The sequence below is a fragment of the Natator depressus genome, chromosome 2 (assembly GCF_965152275.1).
Source record: "Natator depressus isolate rNatDep1 chromosome 2, rNatDep2.hap1, whole genome shotgun sequence".
NCBI classification, from domain to species: domain Eukaryota; kingdom Metazoa; phylum Chordata; order Testudines; family Cheloniidae; genus Natator; species Natator depressus.
This window is the reverse complement of record NC_134235.1, coordinates 83,035,145-83,055,246: the sequence shown is the minus strand read 5'-3', so window position 1 is coordinate 83,055,246 and position 20,102 is coordinate 83,035,145. Positions and strand designations below refer to the sequence as shown.

Here is a 20,102-nt window from a genome sequence, read left to right as displayed (position 1 = left end):
GCATTAGTATCTGTGAGAAACACAAGAAGATAAATGAGTAATCTTGAAATCTGTATTGGCACTGCCCCCATCCATTAGCTTATTATTGGTGAGGATTAGAAAGAGCTAGCTTAAAAAAGTGACAGGCAGAGCCAGAAAATGTTTTCGTGAGACCTGCTTCATGAAAGCATTTCCCTCTTAAACTGTTGCTGATGCGCGCAGTGTGTGCAAACAATATAGCCACTGACCAGCAGTGTGGCTTGGCCGCATGATGGATGTGTCAAGAAGCTAAACTGAATATAGTGAAACGAGTGCTTCTCACCCATCTGGAGGAGTCTGGCTCTCACATGTGTCTGACGAGGCTTCATGTTTTTTTTTTTTTAGTCTACAGCCAGTTTTCTAGCCTAGGTCCTCTTTGCTCCATGTAAATTTAAACACTGCAAAGTGGACGACTTTGACTCCCTCAGGGAACTGATGGGCAGGATCCCCTGGGAGAATAACATGAGGGGGAAAGGAATCCAGGAGAGCTGGCTGCATTTTAAAGAATCCTTATTGAGGTTGCAGGAACAAGCCATCCCAATGTGGAGAAGGAATAGTAAATATGGCAGGCGACCAGCTTGGCTTAACAGTGAAATCGTTGCTGATCTTAAACACAAAAAAGAAGCTTCCAAGAAGTGGAAGACTGGACAAATGACCAGGGAGGAGTATAGAAATATCGCTCAGGCATGCAGAAGTGAAATCAGGAAGGCCAAATCACACTTGGAGTTGCAGCTAGCAAGAGATGTTAAGAGTAACAAGAAGGGTTTCTTCAGGTATGTTAGCAACAAGAAGAAAGTCAAGGAAAGTGTGGGCCCCTTACTGAATGGGGGAGGCAACCTAGAGACAGAGGATGTGGAAAAAGCTAATGCACTCAATGCTTTTTTTGCCTCTGTCTTCACGAACAAAGTCAGCTCCCAGACTACTGTACTGGGCAGCACAGCATGGGGAGGAGGTGACCAGCCCTCTGTAGAGAAAGAAGCGGTTCAGGACTATTTAGAGAAGCTGGACGAGCACAAGTCCATGGGGCCGGATGCACTGCATCCAAGAGTGCTAAAAGAGTTGGCAGATGTGATTGCAGAGCCATTGGCCATTATCTTTGAAAACTCATGGCGATCGGGGGAGGTCCGGGATGACTGGAAAAAGGCTAATGTAGCGCCCATCTTTAAAAAAGAGAAGAAGGAGGATCCAGGGAACTACAGGCCAGTCAGCCTCACCTCAGTCCCTGGAAGAATCATGAAGCAGGTCCTCAAGGAATCAATTTTGAAGCACTTAGAGGAGAGGAAAGTGATCAGGAACAGTCAGCATGGATTCACGAAGGGCAAGTCATGCCTGACTAACCTAATTGCCTTCTATGATGAGATAACGGGTTCGGTGGATGAGAGGAAAACAGTGGACGTGTTATTCCTTAACTTTAGCAAAGCTTTTGACACGGTCTCCCACAGTATTCTTGCCAGCAAGTTAAAGAAGTATGGGCTGGACGAATGACTATAAGGTGGCTAGAAAGCTGGCTAGATCATCGGGCTCAATGGGTAGTGATCAATGGCTCCATGTCTAGCTGGCAGCCGGTATCAAGCGGAGTGCCCCAAGGGTCGGTCCTGGTGTACAGTTTTGTACAATATCTCATTAATGATCTGGAGGATGGTGTGGATTGCACCCGCAGCAAGTTTGCAGATGACATTAAACTGGAAAGAGTGGTAGATACACTGGAGGGTAGGGATAGGATACAGAGGGACCTTGACAAATTAGAGGATTGGGCCAAAAGAAATCTGATGAGGTTCAACAAGGACAAGTGCAGAGTCCTGCACTTAGGACAAAAGAATCCCATGCACTGCTACAGACTAGGGACCGAGCAGCTAAGCAGCAGTTCTGCAGAAAAGGACCTAGGGGTTATGGTGGACAAGAAGCTGGATATGAGTCAATGGTGTGCCCTTGTTGCCAAGAAGGCTAAGGGCATTTTGGGCTGTATAAGTAGGAGCATTGCCAGCAGATTGAGGGATGTGATCATTCCCCTCTATTAGGCATTGGCGAAGCCTCATCTGGAGTACTGTGTCCAGTTTTGGGCCCCACAGTACAAGAAGGATGTGGAAAAATTGGAAAGAGTCCAGTGGAGGGGAACAAAAATTATTAGGGGGGTGGAGCACATCATTTATGAGGAGAGGCTGAGGGAACTGGGATTATTTAGTCTGCAGAAGAGAAGAATGAGGGGGGATTTGATAGCTGCTTTCAACTATCTGAAAGGGGGTTCCAAAGAGGATGGATCTAGGCCAGTGGTTCCCAAACTGGTGTTCGAGAAATGTTACAGGGGGTTCTCGGGGAAAAATTCCTTAATGGCGGACAGAGCGGTCCCTAGTGACCTCAGGCAGCACGGGGCCAGCAGTCCGGAGCCCCTGGATTTCCAAAAGCTAAGCAGATGAAAGCAAGCATATCTAGCACACTGAGGAGTTTTAAACTTCAAGACTTCTTATAAGAAAGGGAGGTGGATATTTTTTGCTGTTTTTAAAATTAAATACGCAGCTAGTATTTTAAAAATTATGATGAAGAACAAGTTTAAGTTTTGTTGTACTGGACTGCTCAAGACCTGAATGCTTGTGTAGGAGGAACTCTTTGAGTTGGCTTCTTAAATACCTTCATGCTGTTTCACATCTAATACTCCTTGATGAAACACAGGAGCCTTGTCTTATAACAGGCTTATTCAAAGTGATATAAGCTACGAAAGTGAGATCTTGGAAGAGTGTTGCTGTTTTCATAACGTAATAAAAATACTGTAATGATAAATAATTAATAATAAATAGTGTGTAATAAGCATGTCATAAAAACAAATTTTATATTTCCAAGATCACTGCTTTTATAATTTATACTCAGGTAGAGGAGAAAATCCCTGGAAATATTCATTTTTAGGAGGGGGTTGAAATTTAGTGAAAGGGATTCACAGGTTGTTAAAGTTTGGGAACCACTGATCTAGGCTGTTCTCAGTGGTAGCAGATGACAGAATGAGGAGTAATGGTCTCAAGTTGCAGTGGGGGAGGTTTAGGTTGGATATTAGGAAAAACTTTTTCACTCGGAGGGCGATGAAGCACTGGAATGGGTTACCTAGGGAGGTGGTGGAATCTCCTTCCTTAGAGGTTTTTAAGGTCAGGCTTGACAAAGCCCTGGCTGGGATGATTTAGTTGGGGATTGGTCCTGCTTTGAGCAGGGGGTTGGACTAGATGACCTCCTGAGGTCCCTTCCAACCCTGGTATTCTATGATTCTATGACTTAAAAGAGGCTGGAGATGGCCAAGAAGAATTTCCCTTGCACAGGGGAACTCTGCTAGCAGAGGTGGCTCTGCTATCTCCTATACCAGATGCGCTCCCCACCCTTGGTATAAGGGGAGGGAAGGGGTGTTCTGGGGGCATGCTAGGGATAGGGTGTCTGATTCTCCCCTGGTGTAAGGTCAAGTTAGAGTTGCTCCCCTGCTCTAACTTGTGTTGGGGCTGGTGACTTAGGATCAGGGAGCTGCAGTCAGTTACCTGAGCTCTCCGACCACCATTGTACCCAGGCTTCACTTGGGTGGAATGGAAAATCTGCCCCTACAAGCCCAGAAACAATGACAAGACAAATCACATAGGGTAGATTTACATTTACCTGGGGGAAAGATACCAAAGCAAAGCCACAGCTTGGGGTACAAAGGCACTATGCAATGATCTCATATTGGGCTTCTATTATGAGAGAACTGGATAAAAGTTCACATCCTGTTTTTACATCCATACAGGATTACATCTGGGTTTACATCTTTAGGGACAACTCTAGTTCTGCTCCCATTTCACTGGTAAATTCAGTGAATCTGAGCAACCGAGAAACACAGGAATTAATATTATAAACACACTGAAAATTTTGAAAACTATATCCAGAAATGAGGACAGTAAACTCAGGTCACTACCCTGATAAAGGACTACAGATAGGTCTGACTTGGATAAAATATACATATATTAGTTTGGGAGATCAAATTAGGCTGAGAGCTATTCAAAGGTCATGGTAGTGTTCCTCTGTGAAATCAGAGAGCAATGTTGGTCCTCTAGGTTCTCCTCCAGGGAGATTCTGTTGCACGTATCAAGTAAAAGCTTTGGTCACAACTTATTGAAAGAAAGGGCAAGATTTTTGGAATCTGTTTTTAAGACAGTACAGGCCTCTTTCTTAGGCCAGCTAAATGGCGACTATAGACAGAATTTACTTCTTATAGAGCACTAGAAGGATTGTGAATAACCAAAAAGGCACCAGGAGGTGCAGTGATACCAGATTTGTCTTCATATGCAAACAGCTCAATTTGAATGTGCTCCTATGTTAGTCCTTCATATAGCCCACTTTGCATGGAAGTTAATGATATGAAGATTAGGAAAGAAAATGAAGTCCAGTTCTGGGTTTTCTTGCCCAGAAAGCCTCAGTGAAAGCCTGAAACATGTTTATTCAGCTCTTCAGTACAGTTCCTTTGCTGTTTGAAGCTTTTCAATACTGTAAAGGGACAGACTAGATCCCACAGGAACAGGCCTGTGCTGGGGAAGGTGAAGAGCTGCACTGGTCCAAGTAGAGCAAAAGGAGGCATTGTGAGGAGCCACTTTGGGATGGCAAGCACCCCTAGTGCATGCACGACAGTCAGTCTTTCTATGACTGTTTACTCCAGGCCAGGTTTAGGAAGTGCAGATTGTTAAAGTAGTTAGTCTGTGAATAACAAAAGCCAGAAAGACTTATAGGGTCGGTGTGGGTCCAGCAGCTGGACTAAGGAATCACACTGGTATTCTCTACAATAGAGTGGTGTCTCTTATCTGCCACAAGAAACACTTCATCAGGAAGCAGTTTCTGCACTCCAGAGAGCACAGGGACTGCAACTGTAGCTGGCCCTTAGACAGGGGGCACAAGAAAGGTGACGGCTCCAGTGCTTTTCTGATTCTCACAGAGGCAGACCATAGTCTGGTCAAAAGGATACAGGGAATAATCACAGCTTTCTGTAGCAAAAGAGAGACAAGGTGCGTGAGATATTGGACCAACCAGCGAAAGATACTCCTCACCCATCTTGTCTCTAATATCCTGGGACTGGCACAGCTACCACTATACTGAATGCTACCTTTCGCAAAAGAGACTGGAGGAGGTAGCTCTCACAGGAGAGTCAGCTCAGTAGATTTAGTCAAGGCAGTGAGCGGGAAATTTAAGGCAGAGCAGGGGTATGTGTAATATTTTTATCATATGCAATGGCTCTCAATGAAACTCTCAGGTCCATGCCTGCTGGCCAGGACTACACATTGTAGTGGAAGTTCCAGCGTGAATCTGCAGTACCTGAGGGGCCTGCAGGAATGGAAATGTCCTTTTCAGTAATACCAGTTGTAGAGAAAATAAGAGGGGATATTCAGCTGCAAATATTTCAAGGCACACTTAGGTCACTTGATAGGAAATGGAGTATGCAATTTATTTTATCTTTGCAAACTCATTTTATTTTAGAGAGTTACAGTTAGGGAAGACAAAGACACTTGGAAAAAGAAATCATAAGTAAAGCAAAAGGAAGAACAGTGGTAGTCTCAAATACAGGTAATTTTTATCCCTTTTAAATATAAATTTATTTTATTCATTCTCCATATGTTGGGGTTTTTTTCTGCCTATCTGACAATCACTATATTCCATTTGGCAAAGTGCTTTGAGCCATAGATTAGTGGGCCCTGTATTTTTACTATAGCGCTAAAGCCTTTTGTGAGCCTTTTTATACTGTTATATATGTGTTACATTACTTTCCCTTCTACACCAAGGCTCCACAAAGGACCATCCCCACTCACTTTATGGGAAGAGGAGTAACAGCCCCTTGGTGCTTTTTCTCCCAACAGCATTGTGACATGTGATGTGAATAACCTGCACAGGGAAGTAAGGGGGCTCTTTATGCTCCCACCTCCTGAATTCCTTGTGTGGGTGTATAGTCTGGCTTGTAGTCTGGTGCACAGTCTGATTTGAGAAAAAAATTGACTGGAACTAGACATGAGCCAAGGAAGTGAGGTTCAGTTCTGAATCAAGGTTAGGTTTAGGTTAGGTGTGACAGGACTCCACTCGCCATGCTGGCGCCTCCTGCTGGCTGTCTTGGGGATTAGCTCCGCAGGTTGGTACACCCTCTACAGAAGGTGCCTTGCTTGCTGTCACCTGCTCCTGGACCCATGTCACTCCACGGACTGCGGCATCCTCTTCATTACTCAGCCCTCTGGCTGTGTCAAAATCTGTGCTCCCCCATTCTACGGGTAAGTGCTGCAGTCCAACTGTCTGCCATTTCCACAGTGGGAACTGCAGCCAGTGGTCTGGCCACTTCCCCGTGGCTGCAGCACCCTTTCTGTTCTTGTCTCAGGGCCTCTAACTGCAAATCCCAGCAGCCAGCCAGGAGCTCTCTCTAGCTCCCCAGGTCCCTGCTAGCAGCACTGTTCTGTCCAGGGTGCTAGCTTCTTTCTCCTTGCCAGGCACCCAGTCCTCCTTCTTAAGCTCCAGGGAGTAACTGACTGCTCTGCCCTGCAGCTCTTCTTATATGAGTCTACCAGGCCCTGAAGGGATGTTCCTTTCAGTCCCTCTCTAATTGGCTGCCTCCTGCACAGCCTTCCTAGAACTCTATTAACTTCTTTGAGGCCAGTGTTGGGCCAACTCCCCATCACACTACGGTTCTGGGTTTGTGGTTCAGGAAGAATCAAGAGTGGAAAAGGCCTGGGTTGGATTTAATGGTGCTGAAAAATTGAGTGAACTGAGATTTCTACCACTTTGGGCCTGACATCTAATGAAAACAGATATTCCCTTATGTTTCAGTTAAATTTAAATGAGAATTCAAAATTGGTCTCTCTAGATTTGGAAACAACCAGGAATCAAAAGGCAGGTTCAGGTCCAGGTTTTCAAACCTGAATCCCAGGAAATTTGAAAGGGTTCAAATTCAAGATGCCCGTTTTATACCATTTTTTAAATAATACATGAATAAGACTTTTGGGTGGGTAAAGAACTTAGTTTTCCTTTTGAGCAGCACTCATTTATGAACAGTAACTAACATGCTTTGGGTTTGATGTAATATTTTTACCACTTGTTTGATGACTTGTCACAGTGCATTTGTGGTTGGCTGCAATGCTCATATTCTATCATCCACAAATCCTAAAGATGAGTACATTATCTAACATTATACTACTGCACATCTTGTTTCACTCTCTCTCATGCTCTGTGTTGATTTGTCTAGATTGTTGGTACACTCTGTTTATGCCTGGATTTTGGTGCAGAAGGTTATAAAACTTGGCGTTTCTAATGGATTTGCTCTGTGGCAGCTGCTGAGCAGTGCAGGCAAATCCAGCCAATGCCACTACAGCTCCTGAAGGAGCCATACTGCCACAGGGCATGGGGCCTAGTGGAGCAGAAACCATCCCCTAAATGTCTCTGATCTGAGGTAATGGTATTGGGAAAATTCTACGAAGGGAATTTTTCTCCCCACTCTTAGCCCTCTTTGGGCTTTTCTGCTGCAGAGAGTGATTTCATGCAATAAATCCACTTCGTGTGTATGAATATGGGAGAAACACTAGGAGAAGTCCAGACATAGTGTAATAGTGGAAGGAGTATAAATGCAATGGTCAAAGATGCAGCAAAGATGCAGTCAGTCCTATTTAGCATATGGATATCTGCCACATTATAGGCAGAGCTTCTCGCACTGCCTATTATTCAGGTTGCCCAAAGCATGTGATCATGTAATTAAAGACTGTCTCATAATGCAGACATGCACGGGGGCAAATTAATGTTGCAGAGGGACAATCTTAATTCTGGCATTTTCTAACTTTTGAGTGCTTGACTTTGCAACTTTAATAAAGTTCTTTTAATAGATATTTGTGTGGTATATATCCATCCATTTAGACACAACTGTAGATATGAGGTGTAATTCATAGTTTATCATATAGGTATCATCCTTTCCAGGATGATACAGAGTGGCCAGGAGCGATGTATTGTGAGATACAATTTGCTAGAACTCCAAGCAGAAACAATTGACACGACCACCATTTGTTGGTTAATGTGTGCAGTTTGTAGCAACGGACATGCTCGTGTTTGCCCTGAAGATAGGGATGAGATGTACATCTCTGCCTGCACTTTCTTGAGCACTATGGAGAGATTCTGCCTGGCAACCAAACCTGGAACAATGCTGCTTGTTCCAAGTTTGTGCGAGCCTGTAATTTTTTCTCTCCCTTCTGGACTATCGCAAGTGAGGGTGGGATTTAGCATATATTTTGGAATATCAGGAAGTTCCTTCTTGGAATATAAATTATGGTACTGGCATCTCTAAAGTATGTTACCTTCTAGACTCAGGCTTCAGCCTACAGACTACATAAGCCCATAGATGCCTGAATATTTCATGTATTAGCACTAACAGTATAGATTTGGAGATCATCTTGTGTTTCATCCAAAGGTTCCAATACCAAATACCTGGACTTAAGATGTGACTGATAACTATGGTCAAGTCCTTTCACGCTGCCCATTTATAGCTGGTGTTAACATGGATCTTGGCGACATACAGTCTGAAAACCGGATATCCTTGGATTTCTTGTGGCATGTTGTGATTGCAAGTGGGTAGACAAGCCAAGGATTTAGAAAAGGCTGATGCCTTTTGAAAACTTTTGAAAGGCATTTTGAAAACTTGCTAATTGAAACATCATAATTGGTTGCTAAGAAAGCATACGGGAGCTTACATTATTATAAAATGCCTAGTATTTCTTCTAGTTTTCTGAATGTTTTTTTTCAACAGTTTCCCAATTTTCTTTGTGAGTCTAATAATGTGGCTTTTATTTCAGACTAAAAGATTCCAATACAATGGTAGAAGATCGATCCTATAAATTGAGTCCCAAAGCAAAGAGGGCAAAGCAGAGTTTATTCTCTGAAGAGAAAGAAAATAAAGCCATTGACTATGTAGTACCAATGTTCACAGGACGGTATGTTTGTTTTCCTTTCTCTTTTTCTTGGTGTCCTTGTTTATTTATCAAATATTCCTTATGATAATAATGAATAATCCATCTCTTTTTTTATCTATCAACCTCAAAATGCTTTTAAAAAGGTGGGTTAGTTTTCCCTACTATACGTATGGGGAAACACACAGAAGTTAAGTGTCTTGCCCGCGGTCACTGAATGTGTCAGTGAAAAAGCCAGGAAGGAAACTCAGGTATTCTGATTTAATTTTGTGCCCTTGTTATTTGCACTGTGCACACCTTATTTCCTATGAGAAGGAAAGAGAGTTATGGACATTTAGCCATGAAAACTGGGCCTGATTCAAGAATTACTGGGTAAATTTCTATGCAATAGGTCAGACTAGATCATCATAATGGTTTTTCTGGCTTTTCACATCTGTGAATCTGTGGTGAATTTGAAGGGTCATGCACCCCACCTCCTAGCAATCTGAGAAACAAGTTTGTGTACACAATTTTGTTGGCTTTTCTGGTTTAAATTCTAGAGAAAAATCTTTAAACGTCTCTTATTAAGTCAGTGTTAAATATGGCAAAATTGAAAAAACTTGGTCATGTTTTGCCCTGGCAGAGGAAAAAATGTTAATGATAAAACTAATTAAGATCTCAAGTCCAACATAATCAACTCTAATGCTCCCAGGTAGGGGTGGTATTTATATCATGTCTGCTATTGACGTGATAAATTTCTGCTGCAACAATGTCCTAAGTAAATCTGAATGTGAACTTTACATAGTAGCCAAAACCAAGGCAAACATGGAGACTTTCCTGGGATATGGCATAATGATTTATTATGAGATAATGACAGTCCAGGCATAGTCATTTGTTCAGGTTAATTCATACCAGGGCAAGTCATGGAAAACTAACTCGTGATTGGAGATCAGGAGAAAAGCCCATTTGCTGTCAAATACACACCTCTGTTTATGTCTCCTGTGAAGCTGTGTTTTTCACATGACATTTATGGAGTGTGAGAGACAAGGTAGATGAAGTAATATCTTTTATTGGACCAACTTCTGTTGGTGGAAGGGACAAGCTTTTGAGTTTCACAAGCTCTTCTTCAGGTCTGGAGAAGGAAACTAGAGTGTCCAAGCTAAATACAAGGTGGGACAAATTGTTAAGCATAAGGGGTTCACAAATGTTGTAGGAGGCCACTTAAAATGAAGCAATTCATACTTCTATGGTTGTAGGACATTGGAGGGTCAGTGGGCAGCAGCATGTGTTGCAAGTTGTTGCAAAGGGCCATAAAACCAATGTCTCTGTTAAATCTATGTTATTGTCCAATGGAGTTATGAATTTAAGTTCCCAGGCTCATCTGTTGAAGGTGTTGTGCAGGTTTCCTTTGAGGATGAGGACTGAGAGGTCAGATGTGGAGTGGTTGCTATGTGAAAAGTGGGTGAAGGTATGGAATTCAATGGTATCATGGGCTACTGCTGAATTTACACTTGTAAATTGTAGCACTTCTACTTTGTATGTAACCTCATGCTTTTGTGTGGAATTCAGATTTTCATCTCATCAGTGGGACACATTTGCTTTTGCCTTTTTAATACCCTGTTTTTGAGATAAGGAATCTCTAGCCCAGAGGTTTTCTTTCTTGTTCTGTCCCTTCCCATCTCTGAATCTACCCTTCCCACTCTTTTTACCCTTCCCACTCCTCCATGCCAGAGATTCACTGCTCTTTAGTTCAACCAAGATACAAAGACATATGCACCCTACATTTTCAAAGCACTACTTTAGAGTTTTAAGTATGTCTCCCATGATGGAAATAGATACATTTAATATTTCATGCACGGTCTGCAATAAATCTCCTTTAAGTCTACTTACAATTTATGGCACTATGTGATTTAGGGCAGGTCTACACTAGAAGTGCTACATCAGTGCAGCTGCACCACTGTAGCATGTCTGGTGAAGACGCTCTAAGCCGCTGGGAGAGTGCTCTCCCGTTGGCATAATTATTCCACCTCCACAAGAGGTGGAAACTATGTAGGCAGGAGAGTGTCTCCTGCCAACATAGTGCCGATGTGGACAGCGCTTAAGTTGCTGTAACTTGCGTCACTGAGGGGGTGTCTTTTTCATACCCCTGAGCAATGCTTGTTAGATTGACTTCAGTAGTAGTGTAAACCTGTAAACCTCAGCTAACTGGGGTGTTTTAAAGAGTGTTGCATTTGCAATTTTCCATTAGCTACTTCCCCTTCTCTCCAAGACAAACGTGTCTCCTTTTAGGTGTGCCTAACATTTACAAATACAGGATTTATTCCTCCTTTTGGAAGGAAGTATTGTCCAGCAACTGGATGACATTACTCCTGATTTGCTTTGCTTTGCTTCACTATTGGATTGTGATTTGGGGCAAGTCACGACCACTCTGTGCTACATTTTACTTGTTTGTAAAATTAATATAATAGTACCTAACTCAGAAAGGAGTTGTGAAGCTTAATTCATTTCTGTCTGTACAGCACCTGGAAATCCTAAAATAAAAGGTGCTATAGAATTCCAAAATATTATCATCAGTACAATGATTATGCATTATACTACTACCTATTGTCAACCCTATTTCCTGCACATGACAACTCAAAATGTTGTGAATGCTTTTGGGCCATTTTATTGGCCCACACTGTGATTTTGAATTAGTTTAAGGGTTTTAAAAGGCACATGATGGTCATTAAGTGTCCAAGTAGGCATTTTATCATGTGTTTTGTTTTTGTGAATTTGTTGGCATCATATTGACGTCTGTGTGCCAGGACTGTGGAAGTGATATGTTGCATCAGTGTCAAGTATTTATTCTTGTTTGAAGAATAATAGCCCAGACTCATTGAACCATGTGCATGCTATAAATCAGACCTAAATTCTCCTGTGAAACCAATGCACAGTTTCCCATGCACAGATAGTTTGTACAAGGAATAGGTACTTTAAAAGGTCAGCATTCTAGCCATTCTACAGTGCTATTATATTGGCTGTGGTACTGTTTCAATAATGTTTCCATTATAACCCTCTGTTTTCAGGGGTTTCAAATTCTGCTGTAAACATTCACTCACCTGGAAAACAAATACTCAACTCATTATTATTTATTCTTATACACGGACAGAGTCAACATCAGCTTCTGTGGGATTGCAGGGTATAAGTCAATGCAGAATTTGGTCCATGGAGGATAAAATTAGGGAAAACCTGTTGCTGTTCTAGCATATAAAGCACCGAGTGCCAGATCCAACTACCACTGAAGCCAATGAGATAATTTCCACTAAAGTTAATTGAAACAGAATCTGGTTCATAGGCAGGAACTCTGCACCCAACAACACATGTAAGCTGAAAACTTGTGGGTGCCATACATCAAGAACTGTTTTCCTGAAGAATTTTAAATATATCATTTTAGGCTTGAACCTGCAGTCTATACCCAGGTAAAGTTCCCACTTATGTCAGTGTGATTTTTGACTTTATAAGGAATGTGGAATCAGGCCTTAAATGCTCTGTTGTGTTTGCTGTGATTCACCCTTGCAGGGAACATTGAATCCTGATCTTTGGCCTTGGCAGATAAAGAAAGGAAGAAATTAGTTTCTCTTTTGTTTTAAAATTGAATTATTTATAAGCTGTAGATCTACACACTTGAGGCTCAATCCTGCAAGGTGCTAAGCCCCTGTTTGGAGCTGAGGATGCTTATTATCTCGCAGAAGCTGCTCAGCGGCTTGAGGGTCAAATCCAAGTTCCATTAACATTTTGGTATCTTAAACATTTGTAGGGCGCTACCAAATTCATGGTCCATTTTGATCAATTTCATGGCCAGAGGGTTTTAAAATTGTCAGTTTCACATTTTCATCTGTTTACATCTGAAATCTCATGGTGTTGTAACCTTGGGCATCCCAACCCAAAAGGTACCTGGAAATGGGTCTGATCTCCCCACTCCCAGAGCTGCCATGCAAGGGAAGGACAAGTTCTGTCCCTCCCCAGCCCAGCAGGGATTCACAGCTAGGAGCCACCTGGCTGGGGCACTCCCAGTAGCAGGGGGAGATTGGACCCATCTCCACAAGTCTCCTCCAGCTGCAGGAACCTCCGGTGCTGGGCAGAGAGCTTCTTGCAGCAGGGGGAAGCACTTGGAGGTGGGTCTGATCTCCACACCCCACAGCTGCCATGCAAGGGAAGGACAAGTCCTTTCCCTCCCTAGCCCAGTGGGGACTTGCAGCTAGGAGCCCTGTGGCTGGGGCACTCCCAACAGTAAGGGGGAGATCATATTTCCTGGGGAAGGGCTGATTTCACTGTCCGTGACACATTTTTCATGGCCGTGAAATTGGTAGGGCCCTAACCATTTGTAAAGAAAAAGAAAATGAGGTCAGCTCGCCTTTAAAATAAAAATGTCCTTGATTCAGCCAAAGTGAATTTAGATAGCTACATTTATATTTATTGGATTAGCACAGATCTACATTTAAAAAGCTGCACTGGTGCAGCTGCACTTCTGTATTGCTCAGTGAAGATGCTACTATGTCAATGGGAGAGCTTCTCCTGTCAGCGTAGTTAATCCACCTCCGAGAGAGGCAGTAGCTATCTTGACCGGAGAAGCCCACCCATTGACACAGGACTTTCTGCACTGGAGGTTAGATTGGAATAATTGTGTTGCTCAGGGGCATGGATTTTTCACATCCTGAGCGACATAATTATACCAATGTAAGTTCATAGTGTAGACCTGGTCCGAGATATGAGTTTTTAAAACAATTTTGAGAAATCTCCATCACAGTTTCTGTAGCTTCAAATGGTGATTGTGAATGCTGTTGCCACCACTGAGGTAGAGAAGCCATTTTACTGGTACTTCCCAGGAGGTCCTATCTGCCAAAGTAGCTCAAAACACCAAAAGCTGACGTCAGAATTTGAATATACAAGAAAGACAGGAGACAGTCAATGTTGTCATATAAGTTGCCTCAGTACTTTCAGGATTTTATGTGTGTGCTTAATGTAACTGTTCATTCCAATGCTGAGTTGCATTGCTTCTCTTTAATGACACTGACACCAAACTGTAAAGGTGGCAGCTTGGGCAGTTATTTATGGTTTTATTTAGAGGTGGCCCCAAATAATTCCCCAGATTCAAACTCCCTGAACTTCAGGGGTTTCAGTCAGAATTCCTCTTTAATCTAGTCATTGGAAAAAAAAGAGTTAAAAGTAGTTTCAATAACTTCTCTGTCCCTGGTTATCCCTGACAGTTATTCTTGGTTTACATTTAAGTTTTCTTTTTCAAAATGTTTTCCTCTAACCTGTTGCTGTGTGGAAGGCCCACACAAACAACAGGGACAACTGATTAAGTAACAGAGTATACAGGCGAAACAGTGAAAATGACATTACAAAAGTGCTGTCTAATGCACAACACTGGCAAATTTAGTAAACAAGGAATTTCTCCCCTCTAATCTCTTTCAGTTATAATAGGTGAAAGGAAGCTCTAGCCGTGTATCCAAACATCAGATTGGGCCCTTTGCTCAGCTTCATGAGTATATAATGATACATATAGTGTGAGACTGAAAAAGCTGTCAGTTTTACCTAAAATTAATGGTTACTGCAGAATCTGCAGTAGAACACCAAGCAAGTTTTAAAGTAAAACCATTTATTTTGCTAAACCAAAAGTTGTGCAGTAGCTGTATTCACCAGAAACACAGTAATGCCCCCCCCCTCATCAGGGAACCCTCACTGCACACTGAAACAGCTCTGAAGCTCTGACAATTCTAAAGTAAAAAGGCTGCAATAGTGTTCCCACATGTGAATCTGAAGGCAGAACTTGACATGGTGATATTTGTGACCAAAAGCACACCTGTATTCACACCCTACACATTGTTCTATTAAATCTTTATACAAAATATGCCTTGTGAGGCAATATTTGAAAACTAATAACTCTCTGATCAATAATATCCTGGCGAAATGTATATAGTAACATTATATGTAAAGTTATGATTTCTCCCTCTATGGTGTTACCTGTTCAAAACTAGACAGCCCTGCCTAGGCAAAAGTTGTTAACAAGGTCTACCCTAAACAAAGGAATGTGTGTTTACTTTAATTTACATATAAGTAGTAAACAGGGTCATCAAAACAGCAGGGGGAGGAGATAGCAGGGAACAGAACAATTTGCATTTCAGCAAACACAAGTGGGGAAAAAATGAGTATGGGGCTTCCTTCATTACCAGATTCCATGTTGCCTTCCTCATTGATTAAATAAACTTTGAGGGGTAACCTTCAGAAGAACCCACTTCAACGATTCACTGGACTATAAAAGAAAGGATCAGAGAACCCTAAATTGACTCTTTGACCTCAGAAGACAAAGGCGCAGCACCTTTGGGCCTCTGGGCAAGATCCTGATCAAGGAGAGGGACATTCACCATCTTGCTAGGAGACTGTGGATGAGAAAGGCCATCTTGAACAATGCCTTGAACCAAACCTTGAAAGATTAAGATTTAGATGTTTAGATGTGTGTTTTCACTTTCATTTGCTGGTATCCATTTCTAACTTTAACCCTTATACTTGAATTCACTTAAATCCTATCTCCTTTTGTTAATAAACCTGTTTTATTTTTAATCTGAACCAATCTAGTGCTATGTTTAAACTGAACTGGTTGATAACTCCAGTAAAAGTAGCAAATTGTTGAATATTACCTCCTTAGAGGGGCAACAAACCATAATATCGCTCTGATTTTTCCAGGACAGGGCGGGCTATTTCAGAACACATATTTCTGGGAAAATTCAGGGCTGGGGAAAGTGTGGAGTCACCATACCAGTTGTTAACCAAGGCTGGTGGAAATCTGTGGTATTGCAGGCAGGCTCCAGGATCCAAAGCATTGGAGCAGGGCTGCCCAGTACATAGACAGAGTGTATGCTTGTTGCTGACTGTGGGCATCCCAGGAAGTGAGCTAGGAGCAAGGCATTGTGAGCACTTGGGGTTACAAGGTAAGAGGTGACACAGTGCTTCACTAGTCTGGATTGCACACCTGAACGTGACCATATTACTAGAGCTGATGTTGATTGTATCCTCCATTGTTGAATGCATAAGGAGGATGCTAAAAAGAGAATAAAGTGTTCATGAAACACTAATAATCTTTTTAAAAACATTTTAAAGAACAAATGACTTTACCGACATTAAAGAATAAAGTGCTCGTTTGATTGCAGAGAGCTTTTTGTAGTGCCTGGGACTGTGCTTTTTCATATAAATCAGAAGTGAGAACTTTGTTATACTGCTGCTGTCATCTCCACTTTGTGGTGTTATTGTAAGTGCCACTGCTACAAATCACTATTTAAAGTGTTATTGTGATAGTTCTGTGGGTATGTCTTACACTGTTCTTTATAGCCATGGAAACGGGAAAGCACAACAGGAAACGTATTAAAATGAAAACCTGCATGACACACTTGTCATAGAGAAATGCACGGAAAATGGTAATGACCTTAGATAGCCTGATATACTCAGTCATTCAGCTGTACCCTTCTGTGTATCTGTTGTTATATGATATGAAATTGTTTACTAAGTAATGATCCTTAAAGTAGAAATGCATTCTGAAGAGTCTAAGGCCCTTTATTAAATGGAGAGGGCCAAGCTAAAATGAAGTGTTATAAATGAAATGTTTTCTCACCACTTTCCAGTGTGATTGTGCTTTTTTAATTCCTTCAGTCAAGTGTATGTCAGCGGGATTACAGATACAGAAGAGGAAAGAATTAAGGAAAGTGCTGCGTACGTTGCCAGAAGGAACCTTTTTGCTACAGGCGAGGGAATTAGTGCAACTAGAGTGGCCACTTCATCCTCTATGGAAGAGCAGCATGAAAAGAAGTCAAGGAAAGTAGCAATACGAGAGTCAGCTGAACGTCTGGCCCTGAAGAAAACGGTAATAAAACACAAATGAATCCACGGAGTGTAAGAACTTTGGGCCTGGGATTGTCTTTTTTCATTTTTTGTTTGTACAGTGTCTCGCACAATGGGCATGTCATGGCTGTCTAGCCAGCACCCAGCTCCCACTCTGCATGCTTGCATCATGCCAGGGGCAGACAACAGTCAATGGAGAAGCAGCCTCTTAGTCCCACCCCTAAATCCTTCCAAGTGTCATGCAACTTTCCAACAGTTGAGCCTTTCACCAAGGTTCCCCCCAGCCCTGGGACCTGGCCCTGCCCACAGACCAGCGTCCCCCAGTGCTGGGACCTGGCCCTGTCCACAGACCAGACCTGCCTCCCGTGGCACCTGACCCGACCCACAAATGGCTGATTTTTTTGTGCCTTGGAGGTGACATCCCTAGTAGTTTTAGAAAACCATCTTGAAGCTGAAGAATATTGTCTGTTTGTCTAAGTAAGAAGGATATATTAAGTATAATAATCTGGATTTTAAAATAAAAATAGCATTCTGCATATTGCCCTAGAAAAAGCCCTAAAACTTTCTTGGGGTGTGGAGCAGTAGTATATGTAAATGGTGAATTTTCTTATGAAATATTTCTCTTCTAGTTAGAAGAGACTGAGGAATTTCACAGAAAGCTGAATGAAGATAAACTTTTACACGCTCCTGAGTTTGTTATCAAGCCTCGTTCCCATACCGTCTGGGAGAAACAGAATGTTAAATTACACTGTACTGTGACTGGCTGGCCAGAACCCCGTCTTACATGGTAGGCTTGTATCTTCATCAGCAATACTGTTCTTGATTGCGAATATGCATTCTGAATTTGTAAATTCTCAGGAAATCTATGTGGATGAGACTGAGGAAAGCGCAATGTAGCTATGTGATCAATGCAGAGCAGTGGTGAAAAAAGCAAAGGCATTCATGAGACGCAGGAGAGAATGTCATACACCTTTATTCACAATGAGTTGCTCCTTACTCCATGAGTGATCCCACTGATTTTAATACTTAGCAAATTTTATATTAAGCTGAGGGAGCTCATAATGAACATACTCTGAGACTTCCCAGAAGTCTTCCAAAAAACAAGGGAAGAATGGAGTTGACATTTTTTATATTTCTAAGATAAAAAATAAGCAGAGGCCATCCTCCCAGCCCCCCTTCCCTTTAAAAAAACACACTTTTCAGGCCACCTTTATAATGAAAGAAGCATAAAGGTTACAAACAAGCTCAATAAACAAATCCTTTGCAGGTCATCTTTAAGGTGCAAAACTGCTGTTTTTATAAAAAGTCCCTACTAACAAAAAGAAAAAAAACCAAGAAGAAAAAAATGGAAATAAAATCATTGCCATCTCAAAGGGAATGTATTTCTTTGAGGCATCAGAGAGTCTTTATTGTCTCTGGAGCATTAACGGCTGCTGTGGTTAAAAGCAGCTGCTTAGCTGCTGATTCAGTTACAGTTTCTCTCCATGCGAGGACTCAAGCATGTTCTTGGAGGTCACATCAGAATTATTTAAGTTATATGCTATAAATTTAGGGCCTGACGCAAAGTCCATTAAACTCAGTGGGAATCTTTCCTTTCACTTCAGTGGGCTTTGGATCAAGGCCTTAGTCTAAGGGCTTGTCTCCACTTACCATGGATCGATGCTCCGGCGATCGATCCATCGGGGGTCGATTTAGGGGGTTTAGGGAAGACCCACTAAATCAACTGTCAATTGCTCTCCCATCGACTCCAGTACTCCACAAGAACGAGAAGCATAAGGTAAGTTGACAGAAGAGTTTCTCCCGTTGACCCACTACGGTGTAGACACCGCAATAAGTCGACCTAAGGTATGTCGACTCCAGCTATGTTATTCACGTAGTTGGAGTTGCGTAACTTAGGTCAACTTAACCCTGTAGTGTAGACCTGCCCTACGAGGTCCCAAAGTATTCTCTTACAGATGGGTGGGGCATAGATGAAAGTCTAAGTCTCTTGGATTGTCTTCCTGACTGGAATTTAATTTATGCTTAATTAGTGCTGAGCTGTGGAGCCTTTCTGTCTCATCACCTATTGAGGTGATTTTTTTTAATCTGGCCTGGGCTATACAGAAATACAATCAAGTTATTGAAACAATTAGATGGGACTTACTGGTGTTTTTTCAGACTTTAAGTGGAATTTGATACTTGCTTTTATCTCATACGATACTTTGAGACTGTGTCTATCAAGCCATAAATGTTTACAACTAAGAGCTGACAGAAAATTAATTTATGTTCAGTACTAAACATTAAAGATATCAATGAACTAGAACTGAAACTGTATTTGTGGAGGCGTTAGAAAAACTGCCCTCAGATGAGTATTGTAAATATTTAAAACATTTTTGGGTTTGTTGCCTGAATTATTTAGCATCCTACAGGAACTCTGCTATATTTGTCATTTTATTTACTATCTATATCTCCTTAGCATTGTGCCTTTAGACAAATAGCTCATTACCAAAAACTTACCTATGGGCCTGATCCAAAGTCCACTGAAGTTAATGGGAGTCTTTCCACTGAATTCAGATCAAGTGCTCTGTGGACAAATTGTTTCAGTTGTGTACAAATTTTATATTTTAGGTACATTTATTCTAGAGATAATCTAAAACCAGTATGTCAGATCTGACCCCTTTCTAACATAGGAAAATATCCAGTTTTGGATCAAAATTTGTAGCTGGAGCCTAGCCCTAGAAGATGGATCCAAACCAAAACACCAGTTTTGAACCCTTTTTAACTTCAGCTCAGATCCATCTTTAATTTATTCCAAAAGATTGACATATTTATTTAGGGCTAAATGAAGCTTTCAGATATATGCCCTTGCCTCTCATTGAAGTCAATGAGTGTATCCCACATGCATGCAAGGACAAATTGGCTCTTGAATTAAATTTAAACCGCAATAAATTTGGGTGATGGAATTTAATACATTATTTTACTTCAAAAAGTCTGTATTTGGCCCTTGGTTACCAATGGAAAGAATGAATTCAGAGCCCTTACAGCAGGTGGTTTTGCTCAGACATAAGATCACTGAACTGTATCTGATAGGATTCATTCGGCATTTGTTAACCAAATATCATTCACATATTCCAAGACGTCATTCATTATATGAACAATGAAGAATTTTGAATGACGTGGGTGACAAACTGAAAAGCTTCAGGGGCTTTCATTCTAGAAATCCTTACAGTGTGATGCAGGTTCATTAACTGATGCAGTTTTATTGGCTCCATTGGAAAGAAGATATGGAAAACCAAGGATATTTGGGACTTGCAGTAGAAAGTAAAAGTTATT

The 20,102-nt window shown here is 41.7% G+C and overlaps 1 protein-coding gene across 2 annotated transcripts in view; it reads left to right on the top strand.

The window, feature by feature from the left end:
• Positions 1-20,102, top strand: part of MYOM1 (myomesin 1) — a 107,566-nt gene that overhangs the window by 10,541 nt on the left and 76,923 nt on the right. For both annotated transcript variants that reach the window (XM_074944548.1, XM_074944547.1), the window contains exons 3-5: positions 8,823-8,960; positions 16,602-16,812; positions 17,420-17,577. In XM_074944548.1, the coding sequence (XP_074800649.1) occupies positions 8,823-8,960; positions 16,602-16,812; positions 17,420-17,577 (507 nt within the window). The remainder of the gene's footprint in view (positions 1-8,822; positions 8,961-16,601; positions 16,813-17,419; positions 17,578-20,102) is intronic.